The 25,054-nt window shown below is 36.5% G+C and overlaps 1 protein-coding gene across 2 annotated transcripts; it reads left to right on the top strand.

Annotated features, from left to right (window-relative positions):
• The first annotated feature begins 14,303 nt into the window (after positions 1-14,303).
• Positions 14,304-22,634, top strand: LOC113687809 (probable disease resistance protein At4g27220). 2 transcript variants are annotated; one of them, XM_027205333.2, is made up of 4 exons: positions 14,304-14,568; positions 18,458-19,999; positions 20,162-21,626; positions 22,413-22,634. In XM_027205333.2, exons 2-3 carry the CDS (start codon positions 18,484-18,486, stop codon positions 21,601-21,603), a joined length of 2,958 nt encoding a protein of 985 aa, XP_027061134.1. In that variant the 5' UTR covers positions 14,304-14,568; positions 18,458-18,483; the 3' UTR covers positions 21,604-21,626; positions 22,413-22,634. The 2 variants fall into 2 exon arrangements, with proteins under 2 accessions (XP_027061134.1, XP_027061133.1); XM_027205332.2 differs by having other exon boundaries at positions 18,458-21,626.
• Positions 22,635-25,054: the final 2,420 nt, after the last annotated feature.

Here is a 25,054-nt window from a genome sequence, read left to right as displayed (position 1 = left end):
ACACTAAAAGAAAATTAGAAAATTAGGACAAAATTTGAATTTAAAAAGAAACAAATAATAACGCCAGTCCCCGGCAACGGCGCCAAAAATTGACAGGTCGTCAGCCTGTGCAATAATAATAATAAATATAGAACCTAGATACCACTAAAAGCAGTCAATAATCAATCCTAGGTACTGGAGCAGGGACTCTAGGTGTGCAATGGGTTACTTGATTCACCCTGTTCCCGAAGAGTTTGCTTAACCCGATATACCAGAATTAATTAATAGACAAAAATTACTAAATAGTAGACAGTGGCAAGTAGGGTCGTCTCCTCAGGGACTGGGGATATATGTCTCTTTAAAAAGTCCAATTGATAAGGGGGGATTTCACTGGAATGAAACTAAAAATGATTAAACAATTTAATTAAAAATAAATGAATCACTAGCACAAGTAAAATAGGAATTAAATCAAGAATAAATAAATTCTAGCCAAGGATACAACTACTCAGGCACAGTCCAATCATCCAATCATTGATGCAAGAGAGGTTCGCTTAATGTATTAATAGGCTAGTTATAGTCTGACGACCAATTTTTCCTTAAATTATAGATGACCAAGGTACGACCATTAATCACCTCTAACCAGAAAAGTACTCCTAGGTACGACCGTAGGAATTAATTTTCCAATTGCATTAATAACTAGAAAAACCTAGCCCTAACCAATAACACGCTACGAGGGTTATTTAAATTAGATTGCACGTTCCCCTAATGTGTAAACACACCAGTTGCCACTAACTTTAATCAATCAAACAATTACGGATTTAATTGACTAAATTGGCATGAGATTAATAAATCACATTGAACATCGGGCCCTTGACATCCAATTAATAAAATAATCCCATGAAAATTCAAGCAGATAACGTGCAAATATTAATAAATAAAGGAACACGTGAAAACTAATTAGATCTCACAGATTTTCGGGACTGCGCCGTCGAGTTGACCCTTGACTAGATGGAAGATTTAGCCACGCCGCATAATTAAATCACCACACGAATTAATGGATTGCAAAGGCATAGCGTTTTCTATTAAGAAGCAAGGAATAAAAGGTGTTTTTCCCGTTGGGGAATTTTGTCGAACACCTGGCGTGTGTCAGAGGCCAGTCAAAAGAAGGAAAAAGTAAAGCTACACTAAAAGAAAAACTAGAGATGTTCCTGCTACTCTACGTTATCCCTATTTAAGCAACAAAAGAAAGATGACTAAAGTCTATCTAGGTGGTCCCCACACATGTGGACAAAGCCTTCAAAGTACTTCTTGCCCCAAGTCTCTTTCCGTAGCTTTCTTTTAAGAGCCCAAATGACTAGATGCTTTCCACTAGCTTGTGGTCCCCCACCAATTCAAGGGCCCAAGAATTAAAGCCCTTAGAAGTCTCCCTATTTTCCATAAAGTCCTTCCTTTTTTATGGTTTTCTGCTTCATTCCTGAAATTAAGTCCAGATACCAAATATGAGTAAATATCAGCAATTAACACAATATTTATCAGGGATAAAAGGGAAATCAATACTAAAATTACTAACAAATTGTACCCTATCAATATTGTACTCCAAGAATGTTTTCTCACTCTATCAATTTAAACCATTCTACGTATGTGCTTTTTCCTGATTTCCATTTCAAGCAATTATATATCCAGTTCCACTGATAATTCTTTAGCTAAATCCTTTTTATTAGGGTTAGGATTGTACGTGCATGTTAAAGAAGGATCAGAATAATATTTGATTCCCTTCTAGAGTTAAATATCTACATTTAGAGTAAATGAATAGAAGAAGCTTTGACATCAACTTTTCTATGTGACTTGAGCCTTTTATCTCTGACTTCTTTTGCAGCGATTATTTATAAATATATCAAACTTGTATGGAATGATTTTTTTCCTTTTTCAGAAACAAATGCATTTAACAAAAAAAAAAATCAGATGTAGTTTTGTCTTGCAAGAGCCATGCACTGTATATGTCATCTGATATGGTATTGGCTTTTGTTGTGAAAAATCAAAGCAAGCATCAACTTGCTAATCTGCAGTCCTGTAATTTATGAAGAAGCAAAATCGAGGTTAACAACTTTCAATCAAGGAACAATCATAACTAATTATTCTCCAGTTTATAGTTTGATTGATTTCAGTTTGAGCCTAATTCAGTGTCTTCACACCACAAAGAACTCAGTCATATGCAACCAATAAAGGAACAAAGGACAAACAGAAATTGGCCTAGGGTAGGAAATATAATGTCAGTTGGTGTACGATGAGGTGAAGGAAGGAATGTGGTTTCAGATAAGGGCAAATTCCACTTTATTTATCTCCATGTGGTTTAGCATTTTTTTACATAATCCCCCTATAATTTCAAAAGCTATACATAACCCCCTTATGGTTTGGATTAAAGTGTTAAAGTGACGGGAATGATCATTCATAACGGCGTCACCTAAAATGTTAAAATTACCCTTATGTAAAGTTGGAAATTATGCATGAACCAAGGGAGGTTATGTGTATATTTTAAAAATTATAAGAGGGTTGTATGGTAAAGTATTAAACCATAAGGGGGTTATATGGTAAAATACAAAAATTATACGGGGTTAATGTGTCGTGTTTTTATAAGGGTAAATTTGACATTTTTAGAAGTTCCGTTACGAGTGGCTATTTTCGTCACTTTAACACTTTAATCCAAACCATGAGCAGGTTATGTATAGCTTTTGAAACTATAGGGGGGGTTATGTAAAAAAGGTAAATCACAGGGGGGCAAAATGTAATTTGCCCTTCATATAATGTAACCACATATCAGCTGGTGATTAACAAATATCACAACGTCAGGACATCCGTTTTTTTCATTGTTTTAAGGGGTCAAAGTCATCTTTAAGTGCCTGATGACGTAGAAAGAAGGATAATATCTGCTAAAAAAAGGATTACTCAATTTAGTGAACTTAACTGAATGCTAGTTGATTTCATTTCCATGGGTATCAAATTGAGCATGGCACTTAATCCAGTTTCGAATTTGAAATTCAATTTTTGTATACATGACCTACAACTATATTTGTTAGTGTAAAAAATTCTCTATATTACATAAAAACTTAATTTAAAAAAAAAAAACAATCATTCAAACAATCATTATCTCTACACCAAACCCACAAAATCTACATATTCTAGTCCCTAAGTCCATAACTTTGTGTCATACTAAAATTTGTCAAGAAATAGAGAACTTATCAGGCAAGAAGAATGATAGATATTTTATACGCAATTGTATGTGATAGAAACAAAGCAAAAGATAGTCTACCTCTTTTTTTTTTTTTTAATATATATTCCCACGTTATGTATACTCTATCATATAGACATAAAAATTACAGAAACCCAACTTATCAAGTAAAATGATGGTGTCAAAATGGCCCAAATTGGGGTCATACTTAATTATGTGAAATATTCAAACTTGGTATATTTTAGGGAAATCTCAAGTACTGAAGGCGTGGTCTTAACCTCTGAGTTCTTATATACTAAGGATACCCCTTTGGTGGGACAGCATTACTAAGCCCCTCACCAAGTGGCCTTTCTTATGGGTAGTTTGGGACTTTGGAGGAGGCATGCCTTTCTTTCAATTGGGAGCACAGAAAATTGAGGTAATTTTGAATGATTGTAGTGTTACATGTAAAATTACACCATAAAAGAGTAAGAAAAAGATGCTAATTTACAGATTATAAATCCTTTATCCTACTTTCTATGTCAGTTCTCTGTTTTATTCACAAATTAAGTTCAAAGTGTCGCATGTAAAATTATGTGACAAAATAATTAGATGAACGTCGTGATAGAAAGTAAAAGATGGTAAGTCTAGAGCCCAAACTATTCTCTAAATCCTAAAGAGAAAAACTATGAATGGAAATAAGTAAAACGTCATCATATTTTCTGTCTTCTATTACTAAGCCAGACAAAGAAGTCATGCACTAAAAATTGGTTTTTCCTTTTCCACTAATTAATTATTGGGTTTGACTAATAGGTACCTCAAGTGTTAATTTTGATACTAACAAATATTAGTACTAATAAAAATGAAACTGAATATTAGTACTAAACTTAAATAATCAGTGTCCAAGTCCATAATGGAAATAAAGATTCCATTCCAAATGATCGACAAAATTTTCAAGCTCGGCCCACTTTACATCCAAATGACCGGCAAAACTTCAAGCTGGCCCACAATATTTGGTCATAACACTAAAAACCAAATATGAGTAAAATCCAGCTCTTAGCACAATATTTGGTCATAATCTAAGGGAAATATTCACAAATAAAACACACAATTAGTTCTCTAACATCTAATCTTGTATCAACTGATATAGGCTGCGAAATCTTAACAATTTCAGTACCCTTCATTTTGTAGTGTGGGTCTCACCTCTACTTATGCCAAGTTTCTTCCCAAGGCTTTCTCACCAGTTTTCCATGATTTTCATCGTCAACGTCAACATCTTAAAGAGAATTGCCTTCTCCCCCTATAAGTCTATCATTCCCTTTTATCCATCACCAGTTTTTCTGATGCTTGTGAGGTACTCAGCATTTTCAATTGAACAGTATACCAAAACTTTAAGGAATAGTTTATATTGTCAATAGATCTTTCCTGTTACAGTTTTATATAGTACTTGACACACATAAACCAGCAACGAGGCACGTGCTTTGCAGGTCAAGAGGGCACAGTTACTCTCGTTAATTCTTTATATTTTGAAATCTAACATTCTTTGGTCGGATTGTATTAGATGGCAGGTGCAATTTGGAAGGCCGTGGATATGATGCTGCAAATCATTGTGAACATCATTGCGAAGGTTATATCCGAAGTGGCAAGACTGCTTGGCAAGTTTAAAGAGAAGGTAGAGGACATAGCAGTTGAAAGGGCTGCAGATGTATCGGTGGATACGGGGACAAGTTACTTGGTTTGGAGATCAGACATTGACAGGTTGTCAGTCTGTGCAATAATAAATACCTGCTCAAACTAAAAATAATTTCTGTAGATAGTGGTGAGCAGGGTCGAATCCACAGGGATTGGGAGTAATTCTTTCTTTTCAAGTTCACAGTGACAAGAGGGTGTTTTTGTGCAGAAAGTGACAATCAAATAAATTCAAATAAAATCTAAGAAACTACTAAAAATTAAATAACAAATTACTAAAATCAAATGAATGATAATTAAGAATCTAGCCAAAGAATAACTTCAGCAATGGTGCACCTAATTGATCATTGAATCAAAGGCAATTCCAATTATTTGTCAATAAATAGGTTATAACTACCAAACAAGCGATGGCAGTCAACCCCTCCTTACTGTGTCGGTGATCAAGGTACGCCCGTTAATCACTGCTCTAATTGAGAAATAATCCTAGGTACGCCCGTAGAATTTAATTCCCCAATTGCCTTACGTATTAGAGGAGCCCTATTCTAACCAAATAACGCACTACCAGGGTTATTTTAGATTAGCCCGCGTATTCCCCTGACACAAACCTAATCATGCCAGTTGCTACTATTTTAGAGCAATTAAACAATTACGGATTTAATGCCCTAATTGACAATAGATTATCCAATCAACTAATTATCTGGATTCAATACAATCAATTAATTAAATAACCATAAGCATAGCAACCAAGAAATATGCGGATACCAATAAATAAAAGGAATAGATTAAATTAAAACGATCTCACAATTTTTAGGTGAACCAGAGCCTTCGTTGCTCCTTGACTAGAGTGGTGAAATTAGTTCATACTTGATGAACAAAACCCACAGGAAGTTAGAGAGAAAACCGCAGCCATTAATTGGTAAATGGATGAACTCAATTCGATGGAATACTGACCAAAAGAGAAGCTACAGGAAGTGCTTGAGTCTTTTTTATTGTTTCTCCTAACATACGAGGAGAAGAAAACTACAAACGAGAAGCAAGGGAAAAGAAAAGTCAAAGTTCCATGCTACGCTACAAGACGAAAAATTAAAGAAGACAAAAAGGTAGTGCTCCTTCCCTGCAATCTCAATTCCTATTCTATCTAAATGCTCTCCAATGTGCGGCGGCTCCCCTTCCGGAGAGGAAGAAGAAGACCCTGAGGTTTGCTTTCTTTTCCCTTTTTCTAGTTGCTGTCTTCGGTCAAAATTACCAATAAGGTCTTGCATTTTCTTGTTCCAAGAATGCCCTTGATTGCCTGCTATTTGAACTCTTTCCTGATAATCGTCAAATTGGCACTTATTATGGTATTTTCGTTCTACTCCCTGAAATATATGCAAAATACTAAAAATGAGTAGAATTTAATAAGTAACCCACATTGGGTCAGGTAATTGGGGAAATTAATAATAAAATAAATGATAAAATCGCAACCTATCAATTTCCCCCACACCTAAATCATGCTTGTCCTCAAGCATAAGAACAGTAAACAAACACCAATATTTGACAATGGCTATCGCTCTATCCAACAAATTGCCAAGATACCAAGAAAAATAATAATCAAGCATCAATGGTCAAGTCCAAGAAGCATCACTCCGGTTAGCTTCCAAACCACAAGATCCTATAATTTCATGTTAACTAATCTAAGAAGAAGGAATAACGCATAACATTTATCAGTAAATGGTCCAACTATTAACCAAAATCTCAACATTAAATCCATAAATCGGCAAGCTGACTTTTATTATACACTAACACAACCTTCACTTTTTTTTCACATTTTTTTCTACTTTTCTCTCTCTTTTTTTTTATTCTCTTTTTTTCAATAGTAACAAAAGACTTAGTCGCTAGCCATTTGAGCCTTTTGACGCGAACTCCAACATTGGCCAGATGAAGGAGCCCGGTTACTCAGCTTCTATCGCCACGTGACCACGTACTCATAGCAATTACTACTTTTTGACGCGAGAATCGACACTTTTGGTGAAGATCCCCGGTTACTCGGTAGTAAATACTAGTGGAGTACAGTCAACTCTTATTCACAACCAAATAATATCAAAAATTCAAAATAACACAAAAATCAAAAGGAACTTGCATCAGCTAGCCTCATTTTCAAACATGGAGAACTAAAGTTAATAACCGGACCAATTCACATGAAAATGCCAATAATCATTCCCTATGCCTAGGAAAGTTAACAAAAAATTATAAGAGTAAAACAATCATCGATATTCACCAAAGAGATATTTTTGGACTCAACCACATTAACTTGATACCCTTTTATTATTAAAATTGGCAATAGTAGAAATAGAGGCAATAATCCAACATCAAACCTTGGCATGCACTTACGAGCCAATCACTAAAAAGAAAAAAAAATGAATGAAAGACACTAGCACCATAACTGCTCCCCCTACACCTAAATCCTACATTGTCCTCAATGGAGGTAATAAAGTAATGAAAGCGAAGAGAACAATGAAACTTCCCTGTTGAACAGCTAAGGGATAGGAGGGAACAGTGGAGGCCATCGATGGGGGAGGCGCAGAAGAAGAGGGCTCGGGTCTTACCATTTTCTCCAAATGTCATTTCAATCAACAAGAGACAAAAATTGCCCACAGGTAATGTAAACAGCAAATTCAAAGCAATAACAATTTAATAGCCACCGATGCCTCCCAAATATCAATAGAAAGCGACACCACTCGCCCACTCAAAATCTCTCTAAATATCTCCAATTGTACAAGAACAACTCAGTCACACATGCCTAGCAGTCAATCAAGTATCCAACCAAGTAGAACTGACACATGCAAGGGGAAATATTCCAACCAGTATCATTAGTGCACAAAAGATGAATAAATTATAAGCCAAATACCTCAACCAGTACCACTGGTGCACATGCAGAAAAGAAGTAAATCACGCGGCCAAACCAAACAATAAAATGCACACCTAAGGCACCCAAAGGCCGTAAAGGTACCCCAATGAACTAAGTAATTGAGATGAACAAGACAAAATACTCCCACACAAGGCAATTAGAGGCAACTCACTTCAATAAGCAAATGCAAAGTCACATTCATATCCTAATTCAGCAAATGGACGCAGAAAATGACCCACCATACCCGAGCACAGCTCCCAACAATGCAACAAAACAACAACTCGAACAACTAAGAGCGGTGCTAGTGGCTAATCAAAATAACAAATTCAGCAATTGGACACAACTCCACCCAAAATCTCAACAACTGTCTCCAATTGGACAGTCAATTACACAGTTCAACCGACTAAAAACAGCAAATGACCCAAGAGAGGGGGAATTCCAGCAATCACAGTGCAGAATTCGGGCAACACTTTAAGCACAAGAGCCCAGTAGTCAATTAGGCAGTCAAGCACTTAAGATTAAGAAATTTGAGGCCAACTACTGCTACCAGTACCACTGGTAAATGCTCAAGGAAAAAGTAAATCAAATGGCCAACCAAAGCCACTAAAAAATACAAACAGCACCAGACAATACTCCAAGAGCCTAAACAACCGACAGTTATATCAGACTAGGCAAATCAGCTGCAGGACATAACCCAACCCACTGGCTCCAGTAACACAGATGCAATCCAAACAAATTTACTCAATGAAATCGCAATCATCAAAATCCCATCAACATCAAGAAATTGGAATCGGGGACCAGAAAATTAATAAAGAAAAACCTGGCACCAGGGAGGTTGGGCTGAGCTGATGGTGTGGGCGGCTGGTGGCGTCGTATGGAGAGAGGCGCGGCGAGCCTTGGCCGCGAGCTGGTGGTGGAGTGATTGGGTAGGAGGAGCTGCGCGCAGGTGAAGATTCGGCCGTGGGCTGTGGGTGAAGTGGAGAGAGAGCAGAGGGAGCTTGGTGGCAACCTTGGTCTCTGTCGGCATCTGTGGCGGCGCGCGAAGAGCTGGTGGACAGGCGCGCGTCGCGCTTGGGCGGCGGGACAGAGGCTACTGCCGCGCGCCTGTGGGCTTGTGGCTGCGCGAGGAAGGAGCTGCGTGTGGAAGGAAGATGGGCAGCGGCGGCAGCGATGGAGCTTCAGCAGCGGTGGGCGGCGAGGTTCGAAGTGGATGGCTGGCTGGTCCTTCGTGCGAGACGCGAGGTGGCGGCATGAGTGAGGTGGGCGGCGCGAGTGGGCGGGATTCGGACAACAGAGAGAGAGCAGGGGAGAAGGAAGAAAGAAAGAAGAAAGAAAGAAAAATAAAGAAAAGAAAAAGAAGGAAAAAGCAAAAATTTTTTTTTTTTTTTTTGTAAAATTGAGCTACGGTGAGAAATATATTTTTTTTCTTTTTTTTTGGTTTTTTTTTTACGGAAATCAATTTTTTTTTAATTTTTTTTTTTTTTTTAGAATCCTTACCTTTCCTGCAAACGTGACGCGGGCACGTCATGAGGGCAAGAGAGCTCCCAGAAGTTTCTGATCGTGAGCTTCCTGCATGTCACCACGCGGGCGCGTCATGAGGGCAAGAGAGCTCCCACAAGTTTCTGATCGTGGGCTTCCTGCACGTCACCACGCGGGCGCGTCATGACTGAAGGACACCTATAAATCAGCAAAAACGAAAACTGAAACCCAAAATCAGTCGAATTCAAGGAAAAACATATTTAAACTAACAAATAAAATCAAACAAACAACTAAAAGAAATTGGGTTGCCTCCCAATGAGCGCCTTTCTTTAATGTCTTTGGCTAGACATTATCACGTTTTGTTCATGGAGGATAAAATCTTGTAACTTGTCTTAATGCTTCATCCTCTATATAGTCCTGATAACCCTCGTAAATAGAATAATCCTTGAGCACACGAGCTACGGTCTTCCCTGGACTAGTGAATGGCATCAAACAAGTCGATGATAATTTGCATCCTCCATTCACTCTTCCCTCACTTGCATTTATTGGTACAAGATATCTTGCCATCGCCACTCTTAATTTATTCCTGTCATGAAATTCAAAATTGTCTGGTATAATAAAGTCAATTTCATTAACAGGAATTGAAGAGTAAGAGTCAGGAGAATAGTGATGAAGGAGTGGAGGAGATGTCACCGCATTTGGAGATTGTTCACTGGATTCTTTCACGTGAATGGGTTGCGGTTGGGGTTCCATTTCTTCCTTTTTGGCTTCTTTTTCAACTGCATCTGTAGATTCCTCATTTTGACACTCTTGCAGCTCCTCATCACTAGTCAAGCAAATTGCACTCTCATTTTCTTCTAGATCAACAATGATTTTCGAGGGCAATTCTTCCATTTGAGAAGCCAATCGATTCATTCTGGATGTCAATAGACATAGTTGATCCGCCAGATAACTCATTGCATCCTTCATCATCTCATTCCTCATTTGTGTCTCCTGTTGGGATTTGTATGTATTAATAAATAATTCACCCAATTCCTGAAAAGACATACCTGACAGGGACGATGGTTGTTGAGACTCTTGCTGTTGAAAATCCATTGGCCCGGTCGCATAATCAAAATTGGAATTATCCCACCATCCTTGATCATACCCGTTTGAATAAGGGTCATACTGCATTTGATATTGGGGTGAAAAATCTTCAAAAGTATCAATTAGCATCTCATTCCTCATTTGTGCCTCCTGTTGGGATTTGTATGTATTAATAAATAATTCACCCAATTCCTGAAAAGACATACCTGACAGGGACGATGGTTGTTGGGACGATGGTTGTTGAGACTCTTGCTGTTGAAAATCCATTGGCCCGGTCGCATAATCAAAATTGGAATTATCCCACCATCCTTGATCATACCCGTTCGAATAAGGGTCATACTGCATTTGATATTGGGGTGGAAAATCTGACAGGGACGATGGTTGTTGAGACTCTTGCTGTTGAAAATCCATTGGCCCGGTCGCATAATCAAAATTGAAATTATCCCACCATCCTTGATCATACCCGTTTGAATAAGGGTCATACTGCATTTGATATCGGGGTGAAAAATCTCCAAAAGTATCAATTGGAGCACTCAGATTATCTTGAAATGCGGGGCATGTGTCAGTTGAATAACCTGAGTCAGAATAAGCTCCACAATTTGTAACAGCCCATTGGTCATTAGGAAAAACATGAGTCTCATAACCCCATTCAGGAACAAAATCCAGTCTATCATCAAAATATGGAATGTTAGCAGCCATGAAAAATAAGAGAAAAATAAATTGAAAATGAAAACAAGGTGAACTCAAAAAGAAACAAATTAATCTGGCACCAGTCCCCGGCAACGGCGCCAAAAATTGACAGGTTGTCAGCCTGTGCAATAATAAATACCTGCTCAAACTAAAAATAATTTCTGTAGATAGTGGTGAGTAGGGTCGAATCCACAGGGACTGGGAGTAATTGTTTCTTTTCAAGTTCACAGTGACAAGGGGGTGTTTTTGTGCAGAAAGTGACAATCAAATAAATTCAAATAAAATCTAAGAAACTACTAAAAATTAAATAACAAATTACTAAAATCAAATGAATGATAATTAAGAATCTAGCCAAAGAATAACTTCAGCAATGGTGCACCTAATTGATCATTGAAGTAAAGGCAATTCCAATTATTTGTCAATAAATAGGTTATAACTACCAAACAAGCGATGGCAGTCAACCCCTCCTTACTGTGTCGGTGATCAAGGTACGCCCGTTAATCACTGCTCTAATTGAGAAATAATCCTAGGTACGCCCGTAGAATTTAATTCCCCAATTGCCTTACGTATTAGAGGAGCCCTATTCTAAACAAATAACGCACTACCAGGGTTATTTTAGATTAGCCCGCGTATTCCCCTGACACAAACCTAATCATGCCAGTTGCCACTATTTTAGAGCAATTAAACAATTACGGATTTAATGCCCTAATTGACAATAGATTATCCAATCAACTAATTATCTGGATCCAATACAATCAATTAATTAAATAACCATAAGCATAGCAACCAAGAAATATGCGGATACCAATAAATAAAAGGAAAAAATTAAATTAAAACGATCTCACAATTTTTAGGTGAACCAGAGCTTTCGTTGCTCCTTGACTAGAGTGGTGAAATTAGTTCATACTTGATGAACAAAACCCACAGGAAGTTAGAGAGAAAACCGCAGCCATTAATTGGTAAATGGATGAACTCAATTCGATGGAATACTGACCAAAAGAGAAGCTACAGGAAGTGCTTGAGTCTTTTTTATTGTTTCTCCTAACATACGAGGAGAAGAAAACTACAAACGAGAAGCAAGGGAAAAGAAAAGTCAAAGTTCCATGCTACGCTACAAGACGAAAAATTAAAGAAGACAAAAAGGTAGTGCTCCTTCCCTGCAATCTCAATTCCTATTCTATCTAAATGCTCTCCAATGTGCGGCGGCTCCCCTTCCGGAGAGGAAGAAGAAGACCCTGAGGTTTGCTTTCTTTTCCCTTTTTCTAGTTGCTGTCTTCGGTCAAAATTACCAATAAGGTCTTGCATTTTCTTGTTCCAAGAATGCCCTTGATTGCCTGCTATTTGAACTCTTTCCTGATAATCGTCAAATTGGCACTTATTATGGTATTTTCGTTCTACTCCCTGAAATATATGCAAAATACTAAAAATGAGTAGAATTTAATAATTAACCCACATTGGGTCAGGTAATTGGGGAAATTAATAATAAAATAAATGATAAAATCGCAACCTATCAGACATGCAATTGCTGGCTAGGAATTTCAAGGCGTTGAGCAGCAGAGCATCTGACTTAGAGGAGACAGTGGAAAGAGCTGAGCTATCAGGACGACAGAAGGGGAAATCAGAGGTGAAGAATTGGTTGGAGGATGTTGGAAAATTAGAGAATGATTTCATTGCATTGCAGAGAAGGGTACAACAGGAGAAGTTTTGGAAACTTTTCTTGGTTGGAGGCCATGCGAGAAAGATGCAAGATCAGGTGGTCCAATTTACTGAGCAAAGCCGGCATTTTGACGGGCTTTTGCTGGAAAATCAGCAGAATTTGGAGAACCACAGTTGATGATAAAATTGATTAGACAGCAGCATTATTTGGATGGGACTGATCTCCTTCGGGATCTTTTTTGATTGCCTGCTATTTGAACTCTTTCCTGATAATCGTCAAATTGGCACTTATTATGGTATTTTCGTTCTACTCCCTGAAATATATGCAAAATACTAAAAATGAGTAGAATTTAATAATTAACCCACATTGGGTCAGGTAATTGGGGAAATTAATAATAAAATAAATGATAAAATCGCAACCTATCAGACATGCAATTGCTGGCTAGGAATTTCAAGGCGTTGAGCAGCAGAGCATCTGACTTAGAGGAGACAGTGGAAAGAGCTGAGCTATCAGGACGACAGAAGGGGAAATCAGAGGTGAAGAATTGGTTGGAGGATGTTGGAAAATTAGAGAATGATTTCATTGCATTGCAGAGAAGGGTACAACAGGAGAAGTTTTGGAAACTTTTCTTGGTTGGAGGCCATGCGAGAAAGATGCAAGATCAGGTGGTCCAATTTACTGAGCAAAGCCGGCATTTTGACGGGCTTTTGCTGGAAAATCAGCAGAATTTGGAGAACCACAGTTGATGATAAAATTGATTAGACAGCAGCATTATTTGGATGGGACTGATCTCCTTCGGGATCTTTTTTTCCCCCTTTTTTTATTACTCTGTATTCTGTAAGACTCTAAGTGGTTGAGCCAGAGGGAAGAGAATTAAAAATAAAATTGAGGTGAAATCTAAGGCCTGAGATTGCAAGAAATAGTGAACTTCATTTATGCAAATCTTTTTAGTCTTTTGATTGATAGTATAAATGTTAATTGCTTTCCCTTTTCTTTTCTCATGGTCTAATACATAGTCTGGTAGTAATAAAGTTACAATCTTCCCCATCTTACCACTTAATATAATCCTTCCTCCAGCTTGACATCTACTTAAAACCACTAATGTCGTATCCCCTGATATCTAGATGACACAACTGTTAGTGACATTAATTAAGTGATAGTTTCTGGTTCAGATTCTTAAACTATCCCTTTTCCTCTTCTTTCTTGGAAGGTTTATAGTTTCTTTGTTTTTTTTTTTTTTTTTATGGAATCAGAAAAAACAAAGATTAAAAAATTTTACTCAAATTTCACTTATTAATGATTCCGCTTCTAAAATTTGAAAAGCCTTCCCTGCAACTTCCTGGATTTTCCTCTCCTCATTTTTGTCAACGGGCAAGTCTTTTCCCTTTCGGTGGTGGTCCTCTGCTTTTAATGGAGTTGCTTTAATTGTCCAATCAATGTAGAAATTGAAAAGCAGTTCTGACTTAAGCTTTGATAATTTCATCCAAACTTTGAGAAAGTCTTTTAGATGCAATTTTCCTGGATGTTTCCTTTCGTCAATGTGAACACCAAGCCCTTGTAATGCTGGTCCCATGCTAATAATGGAGTAGCTTTTATTATCCATTAAAACTTTCCCAAAAGAAAGATGTATGTTTACAAACTTTCGACTGATTCCTTCATAATGAGTCTGATTTCCAAAACCTTCCCCGTGATCTCCCAATTTTTACTCTCTCTCACCAGTGTTGATCATGTTCTCATTCATTCGTGTCTCTACATGAACAGGTATTGAAAACTAGCCCACAAAGTAGAAGCCAGAAAAGCAATTATTGGCGGGTTTGGCAGCTTATCATCTTTCTCAACTTCTTCCACTTCAAGCATACAAATAAGAGCTGAGATTTTTGTTTTCAACATTTCAAGGTAACCAAAAATTGGTTAGTCTTTTTTTCTTTATTTTTTTTCTGGCTTTTTGTTCATTTTGTCTCGTCTTATTGCTTTTATTTTTGTTGCATACTTGCTTAATATTGAAAAATCATTTTGTGTATATTGTTGCATGAACGGTTCGGAATTAAGGATATCTGAAATTGCATAAAAAGAAGTATGTGGTCAGTTGCATATCATTGACTTAAAAGAAAGTCTCGTTTACTTGTCTTTTTGCAATTTTTACTTGCCATCACATAAATTATTAATATCACTTGAGCTGTTGGCTTATGGAATCAAAGATTGGCTTTTGTTATTGCACTGCAGAACTGAAAATTTCAAAAGAATTCATACGTGTATATTGTTTGAAATGATAATCAGGAGTTGTTAATGCCAAGAGGTGGCTCAACCTTTTTTTTTTAATAATAGCTTTTCATTAATTAGCATCTAAGTTGGACTAAAAGAGAGAACTCTCATATACTTACATCAGTTATATTAACTATACACTCCATTACAAAAATGAAGAAACTTGTACCAGTGAAATACAAAAAAAAAAAAAAAAAAACTAGCTAAAACAAGATAGAAAGAATCAGGTACTCCATTTTAAGCTGCAAAGCATCCGTTCCATCACAAGGGTCCAATTCTCCTTGATTAAGGGTACCTTGGTCCAAGAGGTACTGATCATCTGTACAGCATCAACCACAAGGTGAACTATAGCTGCTGAAGTTAGCTTGTAATATTTTGAAATAGGATGAATTACTTATTATCCCCTGTGATTTTACCTAATGTCAAATGACTCCCCTAAAGTTTTAAAATAGTCACATAAGCCCCATGTGATTTTTATGTAATGTGAAAATGGATGAAATGCACTATTATTTATGACATTTATACCAAACATGCTTTAAAAGCACCTATGATAAAATATTAATATTCACATAACCCCCTTATGATTTGTATAAATAATTACTTTACTCCCTATATTTTAATATAAGGTGATTAAGCTATTGATTGATTTAACATTTAAGTAAGAGCACTATTAATATTTCAATTAACGACGTCACATAGGCTATTTTCTGTTAAGTTTTCACTTCACATAAAATCATGAAAGGTGAAGTATATATATTAAAAAGTTAGGAGGTCATGTGACAATAGACGAAACAACAGATAGTTACATGTAATTTATCCTTTGAAATATCTACCCGTTCCCAGCCTGTCATATGTAGTAAATTGATTTGGGCCAAGTACGACTGGGAGTTTAGTAGAATTGTGCGGTTATTGTAAATTTTACGTGAAGTAAAAAGTGAGCCTCTTTTACTAGTACCAGCTTTTTTTTGGTGATAATTGGTTGTTTCTTTAGCTAGGTTTTGGTGGCAAAAATTTTTGAAAGCCACTGACCTAAAAGTTTTTTTTTTTGGCAAGTAGTAAATCAATCAGGTAGGAAAATCAAGTGCTTGGCAAGTAGTAAAGGACACTCTGCTTTTGCAACAGAGACGTGTCATTCAGATAATAAGTGTATAGTACCCAAATTATTGGCAGTCCAATCCCATGAAAATTATTGGCATGTGATAGATGAATGGACATCGTATAGCTGACAAGAAATAAATTGATTCTTGTTTCCAGTTTAATTGTGAATTTGGAATCAAATAAGCCTTCATTTCGATTATGCACTAAAAAATATAAAGTGCCAAAAAGGCAGATCAAGGAATAGGGACTCTCCTTTTCTTTTCAAAAAGGAAAAAAAAAAAAAAAAAAAAGGGAGTAGGGACTAGTATTCAAAATTGATACAGCAACCAATCCTTTAAATTGAAAAAGGGATCAAAAAGTATTTTTGTCAAATGTCTTCCAAAGACTTTCTAGCTGTTCACTGATAACTTTCCACCTCCTCTCCTCGTCCAATTAACAAGATCACTGTTCATTTACAACGACAAGTGAAGCTATGCTTGTTAATCAGGAGAATATAATAGAGATAACATAATATGATTATATATATATATATATATATTTGAAATTGTGGTAAAATAATGTAATCTTTCTTTTTTAATTATCTTTGGCTTTCTTTTTATTTATTGGGTAAAAGGATATGTTTCTACGTTAGATTACCTTTTTTTTTACCTACGGCATGTTATAAAAAAAGACAATGATAGTTGATTTAGATTGTATCTAAAATTAAATATGGAGAAATGAATTCACAAAGATCAAAGTAATTTTTAAACTTTATTTGAGGTTGAATTATTGGTTAAAAATTCAAAAAAAATTAGTAAATTTATTATCAGCATTGTATACATATAAATAAAGTCAAATAAAAAAATAAAAATAGAAGTGGACCCCCACGCAAGCACCTGCCGGGGTAGCTGGGCCGAGGGACAAGAGGGGAAGCCTTCCCGCTTCAAGCCCACTAGTCGCCTTCCCGAAATAATTTCACTTCCAAAATTTGAAAAGCCTCCCCTGCAGCTTCCTGGATTTTTCCTCTCGACAATTCGTCAACGTCAATGGCCAAGTCTTTTTCCTTTCGGCGGTGGTAGCTTTTAAATTTTATTTGTCAAAAGCAAATCATCTGCAACATCTATGCACTACCACAGCTCCTTCTAAGTGCCCACTCGAACGACTAAACTGGCAGTTCATCCTGCAAAGAAAGTATTTGCTCCCCCCTTAGACTAATTGATCTTATGTTGTTAGAAGGCTCATTCCAACTCAATTTTGAAAAATTTGTTCACTAACAAAACCCAAGAAAAGCCCTCTTATGTTTTAAAGTTATTAAGTTGTGATCGCTTTGATTTTTTTTTTCTACCGATCAATTTGTCTAAGAATTATTACCCTGGATGAACGGGTAATCTCTATTCGAACAGTTTGCGAACAAAGTATAGTATATTATTAAAAGTTACAACCACTAATTACTTAACATGAGTGCTGAATCAACATGCATGTGAGTCAAGTAGTCGTGTAATTTTTCTTATAATTAGAGCACAATATCTTAAAATTTCTCTTAGCTTGAAAATAGCTTTTGAGAAATCATATTGCATAAGCAAAAGGACATAGACAAATACATACTATGGAAACCCATAGTATTTAAATTAAATTAATCAAAATATCATTCTATCCTAGCATTTAGCATTTAGCATTTAGTAATAATGGAGGTATTTAACCATTGCAATTCCAGTATACTTTCTGACATTCCTTGACGAGGGCCCGCTATCATGAACCCTTAAAGTCATTGGTGGTTTTGATGTTAGTTCAACTTTTGGTCTTTTACCATATTTAAAAAAAAAAAAAGAAAAAAAAACTTTTAGTCTTTTGCGATCCTTTTCTCAGCACTTAACAGTCACAATACATGCTTTTGGTAGAGTTTTTAGCTTCTTCAAGTTTTCTTGTCAATCTCAGGCATAAATATTGTGTTTTGAACTTCTTTGTTAAGCAATGTGCAGACTAAGTTTGGTATATTCTAAATTCTATGAGGTCCTTAATTGGACTATTTGTGGAATGAGACTTAATGAGTCCTTAATTCATGTATCCTTTATGAAGATTTCATTCAGCCAAGAAAGTTATCATATTATAGAACTTGTATTTGATAAATAGTTGAATATGATAACAAGTCTTTTTCATCTTAATATTGAGGATGCGCATATTCAAAAATAAATGCAAAAAAAAAAAAAATCGAAGAATACAGTATTAATTCCTTTGCATCATTGAAACGTTGATTAAAAGTTGAGGATACCATTATGTAGAATCCAACATTAAACAGCTAATTGTTTAGTGTACTAACCGGGTTCAGATTTGTCAAACTATTAAGTTTGGAAATGCCCTGTTTCAAAATTTTCCAAAGGAACATCAAGATTCTTCTGCTGCCTTTATTGAATTAGACTTCTTAGAGATTCTTTTGTCACTTAAACAGGTAAGGGAGTTCACTAGAAATTAACAATGGAGGCACTTGGGAATTTGGCATTAGACAGAGGAAGGAGGTACGTGAATTTGGATGATAATCTAAGGTCGCTCGAAACCAAGTTGCGGAGATTAGTCGGCAGAAAAACTGACCTCGAGTCGCAAGTGACAGATGCAGAAAGATCAGGTACTAAGAAAAGGAAAAGGGAGGTTGAGATTTGGTTTGAGGAGGTAGCAACAGTAGAAAATGAATTCGGTGCATTGAAAAAGAGCATACAAGAGGGTGGATTTCTAGAAAATGCAATTAGCAGTGGGGATAGAGTGGCGAAAATGGATGCAATTGTAGAGCAACTGATGGAGCAAAGTAATCATTTTGATGGGCTTTTGCTTGAGGCTTTTGAGAGCAGAGGTGAGCCACGAGTGACTACAAAATTATTTGGAGAAATGTTTGACAGAGGTTTGAAAGCAATCTGGGCGTGGTTGGTCATCGATAGCATCTCAAACATTGGGATTTATGGGATGGGCGGTGTGGGTAAGACTACATTGGCGAAACACATCCATAATCATCTCCTTGAGAGAACTCAATTCAAGGTTTATTGGATTACTGTCTCTCAAGAATTCAGCATGAAAAGGCTGCAAGATGACATTGCGAAACGCCTAAGGCTTGATCTGTCACATGAGGACGATGAGGATAGCAGGGCAGCCATTTTGTCCAGGGCATTGGTGAAGCAGTCCGTCCTCATACTCGATGATGTTTGGCAAGAGTTTTCTTTTGCAAAGATTGGAATTCCTCTTGGTGCAAACAAATGCAGAGTGATCTTGACTACTCGATCACTGGTATTATGCAACAGGATTAGCTGTCAAAGGGTATTTGAAGCTAAAACTTTGGCTACAAATGAAGCTTGGGATTTGTTTAATCATACACTTGACACTAAGACAGTGCTTCGTGGAGATCTGGAAAATATTGCCAAGTCCGCTGCGAAAAGGTGTTCTGGTTTGCCTCTTGGTATTATCACAGTGGCTGGGAGCATGAAAGGTGAGACGGACATCCGTGTGTGGAGATATGCATTGAAGCAATTGAAAGCATGTTCAGTAGGGCATGATGAGATGGGACGAGATGTGTTTCCCATCTTGGAATGGAGTTTCAATCGCCTGAAAGAATGTGAAAGGAATTGCTTCTTGTATTGCTGTCTTTTCCCAGAAGATAGTGATATAAAAAGAAAGGAACTAATAGACCTGTTTATTGGGGCAGAGCTGATGTCAAAACGGGAATCATGGTCAGAAGAATTTGATGAAGGTCACACGATATTAAACAAACTGATAAGTGTTTGCTTACTAGAAAAAACTACAGATTTCAAAGGGGATGACTGTGTGAAGATGCATGATTTGATCAGAGACATGGCATTAAGGATCACGCATGGAAACTTCAAACCAGAGAGCAGCAGAGATGATGTACCACGATTCTTGGTGAAAAGCATGGGAAAGGGAAATTCTAGAGTAACACTGGAACCAAAAAAATGGACAGAAGATCTCCATGCAGTCTCCTTCTGTTCCGGTATGTTTCAATTTATAGGAATAGAAGTTCCACCGGCCTGGTCACCAAATTGTCCTAAGCTCTCAACCTTGCTTCTTTCTCATGTTTTCATAAAAGAAATCCCAGATTCATTCTTTCGGCACATGTGTGGACTTAAAGTTTTGAATCTATCTCGGTGCGCAGGTATAACAGAGTTGCCTAATTCTGTTTCAAACTTGGTCAATCTCACTGCTTTGATTTTGGGGGGTTGTGGGGACCTCCGATTTGTGCCACCACTGGGAAATCTCAAGCAAATGAGGGATTTGGACCTATCCTCCACTCGGATTCAGGATTTGACTCAAGATTTGGAGTCATTGGTTAATCTCGAAAGGCTCAACTTGAAGGATTGTATGCACCTCCGATCCGTGCCACCACTGGGAAAGCTCAAGCAATTGAGGGAATTGGATCTATCCAAAACTAAGATTGAGGATTTACCTGAAGGCTGGGAGTCACTGGTCAACCTCGAAAGGTTTAACTTGAACGAGTGTTGGAGTTTAAGACGAAAGATAATAATACCAAAAGGGACATTTTCTCAATTGCACCGTCTTCAACTGCTATTATTGCCACCCTATGGTAGGGTACAAGTTAATGATCCAGAAGTGTTGAACCAGTTAGAAAGTTTTAAAGGATGTTTGTCTTTTACGGACTTCTATAAAATTACTCGGTGGCCAAAATACTATAATAATGTTTATATCAATGACATCTTAACTGAGGATCCGAGTTTTTTTAATGAAGTGAGGGGGTTCTCGGAGAAACAACTGCATTTCCATCAGTGTAAGCTTGGTAGAGGATTGAACAATCTGCCAGATGATATGGAAAGTCTGATAATTGAGGATTGTGAGGGCATGGGCATTAGGTGCTTGTCAGATGTTTTTAAGAATTTTATAAATTTAAGCAACTTATCTGACTTGGTTATTGTGGATTCGGTTGGAATAGAGTTCCTCTGGCAATTGTCCTCTGCTTCTCCACGTGATCAGTTGGAAGTCTCGTCTTTCAGTCCACTCCGTGGTCTCCAAATGCTACGCCTCTGGAGGTTGCCAAATCTGATTGGTCTTTTTTACGAAGAATCAGAACCATATTTGCTTCCAACTGGCACCTTCTCTTCCCTAAAAGAATTGGAGATTTTTGAATGTCACAACATGAAGTCGCTATTCACAGTGCAGTTGCTGCAGAGCCTTCAAAATCTTGAAATATTATATGTTTACAATTGTGAAGGACTGGAGGAGATAGCAGCAGATGGCAACGGAGTAGGACAAGGAGGAGGAGAAGGCATCCAATTGACTTCAAGTGAAGGAGCCACCGCCAATGTCATCCTTCCGAAATTGAGGTGGTTGAGTCTGAAAAACCTGCCTCGACTGAAGAGCATTTGCAAGGCAGCCATGATCTGCGATTCAATCTATGAGATTAAAATATTTGATTGTCCAAATTTAAAGAGGCTGCCTTCGTTTCTTTCCACCATCGACGGACCACCATCTCTTCCCAGCACTCTTCATAAAATCCGGGGAGATAAAGAATGGTGGGAATCATTAGAGTGGGACAATCCTAGTGCCAAAAATGCCCTTGACCCAATTTTTTCCACACGGTGATCAAAATCCTGACTGGTTCTCATGTACGTGTTTTCTCTCCTTTCTTTGAGGTTTTTTCCCCCCAAAATGATCTACTTCTCCACTAGCATAGAATTTGCTATTGTGTAGGAATCGATATTAATACTTTCCATGTTGAGCTTTATAGGTTTTTTTTTAAGCTCTCTTGAGGTGCAGAACTGCTAACACCTTTTGAGTTGTTCTGATGGGAAAATGGATTTAAGTACATTAGTTTCTCTTTCTTTCTTATTTATTTTTGAGTTCAACGTCGTTATAAATTTCTTTATGTCATTTTCTTTTTTCATTTTAAGCTATTGCATGTTCTCTGTCTTTCTCCTATTTCTAGTGAGGCTCAAGTTTTCTTCTGCTGACAACCTTCCCTATAATGCTGAACTACGAACTGCACCATTTCTTATATTCATCCAAACAATCTGCTTCATGCAGCTTTTTAATATTTTTTAAGTTTTTCTAATTTCTATAAATTTAAATATTTTATTTTCTATCTCTTTCCTCCCCCTTGTTTGTTTCTGAATTTAGTGTCTTTATTAATTTATTCCATAAAAAATGAGCTGAGCTCTATGTTTTTTTTTTTCATTTTTTCATTTCTTGCTGTTGAAAGTTGTCTTGTTTTCCCCTTCTCTGAAGATGCTTTCTACGTATGTTACAGGGTGTATATGTTTGCAAATGTTTAAATTCCAAATTTCATATTGAGAGCCACAATAAGTTGGAAGGAAGGAAGTAGAATTACACTGTAATTCATATTGATCGTACTTGCGTTAGTATCATGGTTGAGTTTGCTTTGTGTTTCTCAGGTAGCCACAAAACTGCTGCTGCAAGAGAGGTGATGTTGCAAAAACAAGTGTTAATTGAAGCCTTGTCCACCACCGCCAAATTTCATTTCAGTACATACTTCTTCCTTAGCTGTATTACAGTTGCTATTTTTCCTAAACTTGATTGTAGCTGGAGCAGTGATACAGTTTTCTGTGACTATTCCTTGATTATCAACAAAAATGTTTTGGGGTATTATGACAAAATTTTTGGTTTAATGTTTAACATTTATATTCACTTTAGGATGCGTAAAATCAGATGGCTGCTTGTAATTTGGACCCAGCCCACAAAAGAAAAGAAGGTCGCGACTATTCCTTTTTTTTTAACTCTTATAGATTTGATGACTTGGTAAAAATAACAAAAGTCAACAACAATTTGTCTACCAATAAAAATTACAGAAAACCCTACTTATCAAGTAAAATGACTGCGTCAAATGGCACAAATTGGAATCATACTTAATTAAGTGAAATATTCAAACTTGGTAGATATTAGGGATATCCCAAGTACTGAAGGCGTGGTCATAACCTCTGGGTTCTTATGTTGTAAGGATACGCCTTTGGTGAGACAGCATTACTAAGCCTCTCACTAAATGGCTTTTCTTATGGCTAGTCTGGGACTTTGGAGGACTGATGCCTTTCTTTCAATTGGGAGCTCAGTAAAATGAGGTAATTTGGAATGATTGTAGTGTTACATGTAAAATTACACCATAAAAGAGTAAGAAAAAGATGCCAATTTACAGATTATAAATCCTTTATCCTACTTTATATGTCAATTTCTATTTTATTCTCTATTTTTTTCCACATAACTTTTGAATATACGACATGCTTTATTCACAAATTAAGTACAAAGTGTCGCATGTAAAATTATATGGCAAAATAATTAAATGAATATTGTGATAGAAAGTGAGATGGTAAGTCTAGAGCCCAAACTACTCTCTAAATCCTAAAGAGAAAAACTAAGAATGCAAATAAGTAAAACGTCATCATATTTTTTTGTCTTGTATTACCAAATAAGGCAAAGAGGTCATGCACTAAAAATTGGTTTTTCCTTTTCCTCTAAACAGAGTAAGCTTATGTCTCATATTATTGCAGTCCAATCCCCTGAACAAATGCCCCCCGGGTGTAGAGCGGCTGGCCGAGGGATGTCCTCTTTAGGGCCTTTGGTCGCGTGTCGACTCTCACCTTGTTAACAATCTCTGGCTTCTTGGTGGGACGGGGCCAGGGCATAATGAAGGACTAGTCGGTTGCCAATGCAGTCGGATAACCCACTGAAGGAAAAAAAAAAAAAAATCCTCTGAACAAATGGTTTAACAAATAATTTTTTTTAATCATATTATTGCAGTCCAATCCCCTGAAAGTTATTGGCATGATATAGATGACTGGACATCCCAAAGCTGACAAGAATTAAATTTATCCAGTTTCCAAATTAAATTGTGAATTTTTTTTAAACAAAGTAAGCTTTCATTATGCTCTGAAAAATGCAAGTGCCAAAATGCTCTGAATATGGAATAGCACTCAAATTTGATGTAGTCAACCAATCTGCTAGGTTATTTAAATAAGGGTACGAAAACTGGTAACATCCTCCTCCTCTCCTTGTCCAATTAACAATGATGTAGGAATATGGTATAGTAAACAATTCGATTGAGGGGTCTAGTTTGCTGCAAATTTGCACCTAATTCGAGAATTGTTTGCTCTGTTCTTGACAGATGAAAATATGTGTTGGAAGGCAATAAAATCAGAATAATTATATTATGGTCTCTACTACATAAAGTTGAGAAACTGAAATAGCCTCCCAAAAAAATGAGATTTTGACCATAAGGGATTACCTGAATAATATCACTTCTTTGGCGTTTTATTCTTCTAATAAATATCCCTATTTGCACTTGCCATGGAGTTTCGTAAAGAAATTTCTCAATTCTTCCTTTTGAGCTTTTAATACTTACATAAACTTCTTGCTTTAACTCCTCAAAAATGTTATCAGAACACTCCCATTCAGGATATTTTTCTCATTCAATATATTAGTTAGACTGCTAATCTCCAGTATACATGAAAATATTGAGTTGGTCCGCAAAATATTGAGTTCTAAAGAAAACAAAGAAGTTGAGAAAACAAAGACAGTATGAATAGTGCAAAAAAATAATGGGTAGTAATATATCTAGATTTTTACATCTGAAGTATTCTTTCTGCAATCTTATTCTGTTCGAAATTTACATTGCAACAAAATTATTATAAATTTCTAAATTAATCACTTGAATCAATAGCAAAATTTTTAGTCGACGTACGTAGCATGTGCTACTAAACTAGTAATTATTAAAAAGTTCATATAATTGTAAACAATAACTAGCAATAATAAAATCCATATGGAAAGAAGTGAATCATGAATTTAATAAGTAACATGCAAAGATAAATAAATAAATAAAAAAGTTCACAAATGTCATACAACTCAATAAAACACACATATATATTTTGGTTGTGTAAATTATCTAGCAGTGGACAACAACTCCTAGGACATTGGGAGTGTTTTTCAAAAACTAGTTTTTGAAATACAATAAAAATTTTTAAAAAGTACTCTAAAAGATAATCTAAAAATTAGTTTAAAATTTTTTAAAATATCTCAAAATATATTC

The sequence above is a fragment of the Coffea arabica genome, chromosome 5e (assembly GCF_036785885.1).
Source record: "Coffea arabica cultivar ET-39 chromosome 5e, Coffea Arabica ET-39 HiFi, whole genome shotgun sequence".
In the NCBI taxonomy this organism is placed as follows: Eukaryota; Viridiplantae; Streptophyta; class Magnoliopsida; order Gentianales; family Rubiaceae; genus Coffea; species Coffea arabica.
The sequence above is the reverse complement of the archived record's forward strand: the minus strand, read 5'-3'. Positions and strand labels throughout refer to the sequence as shown.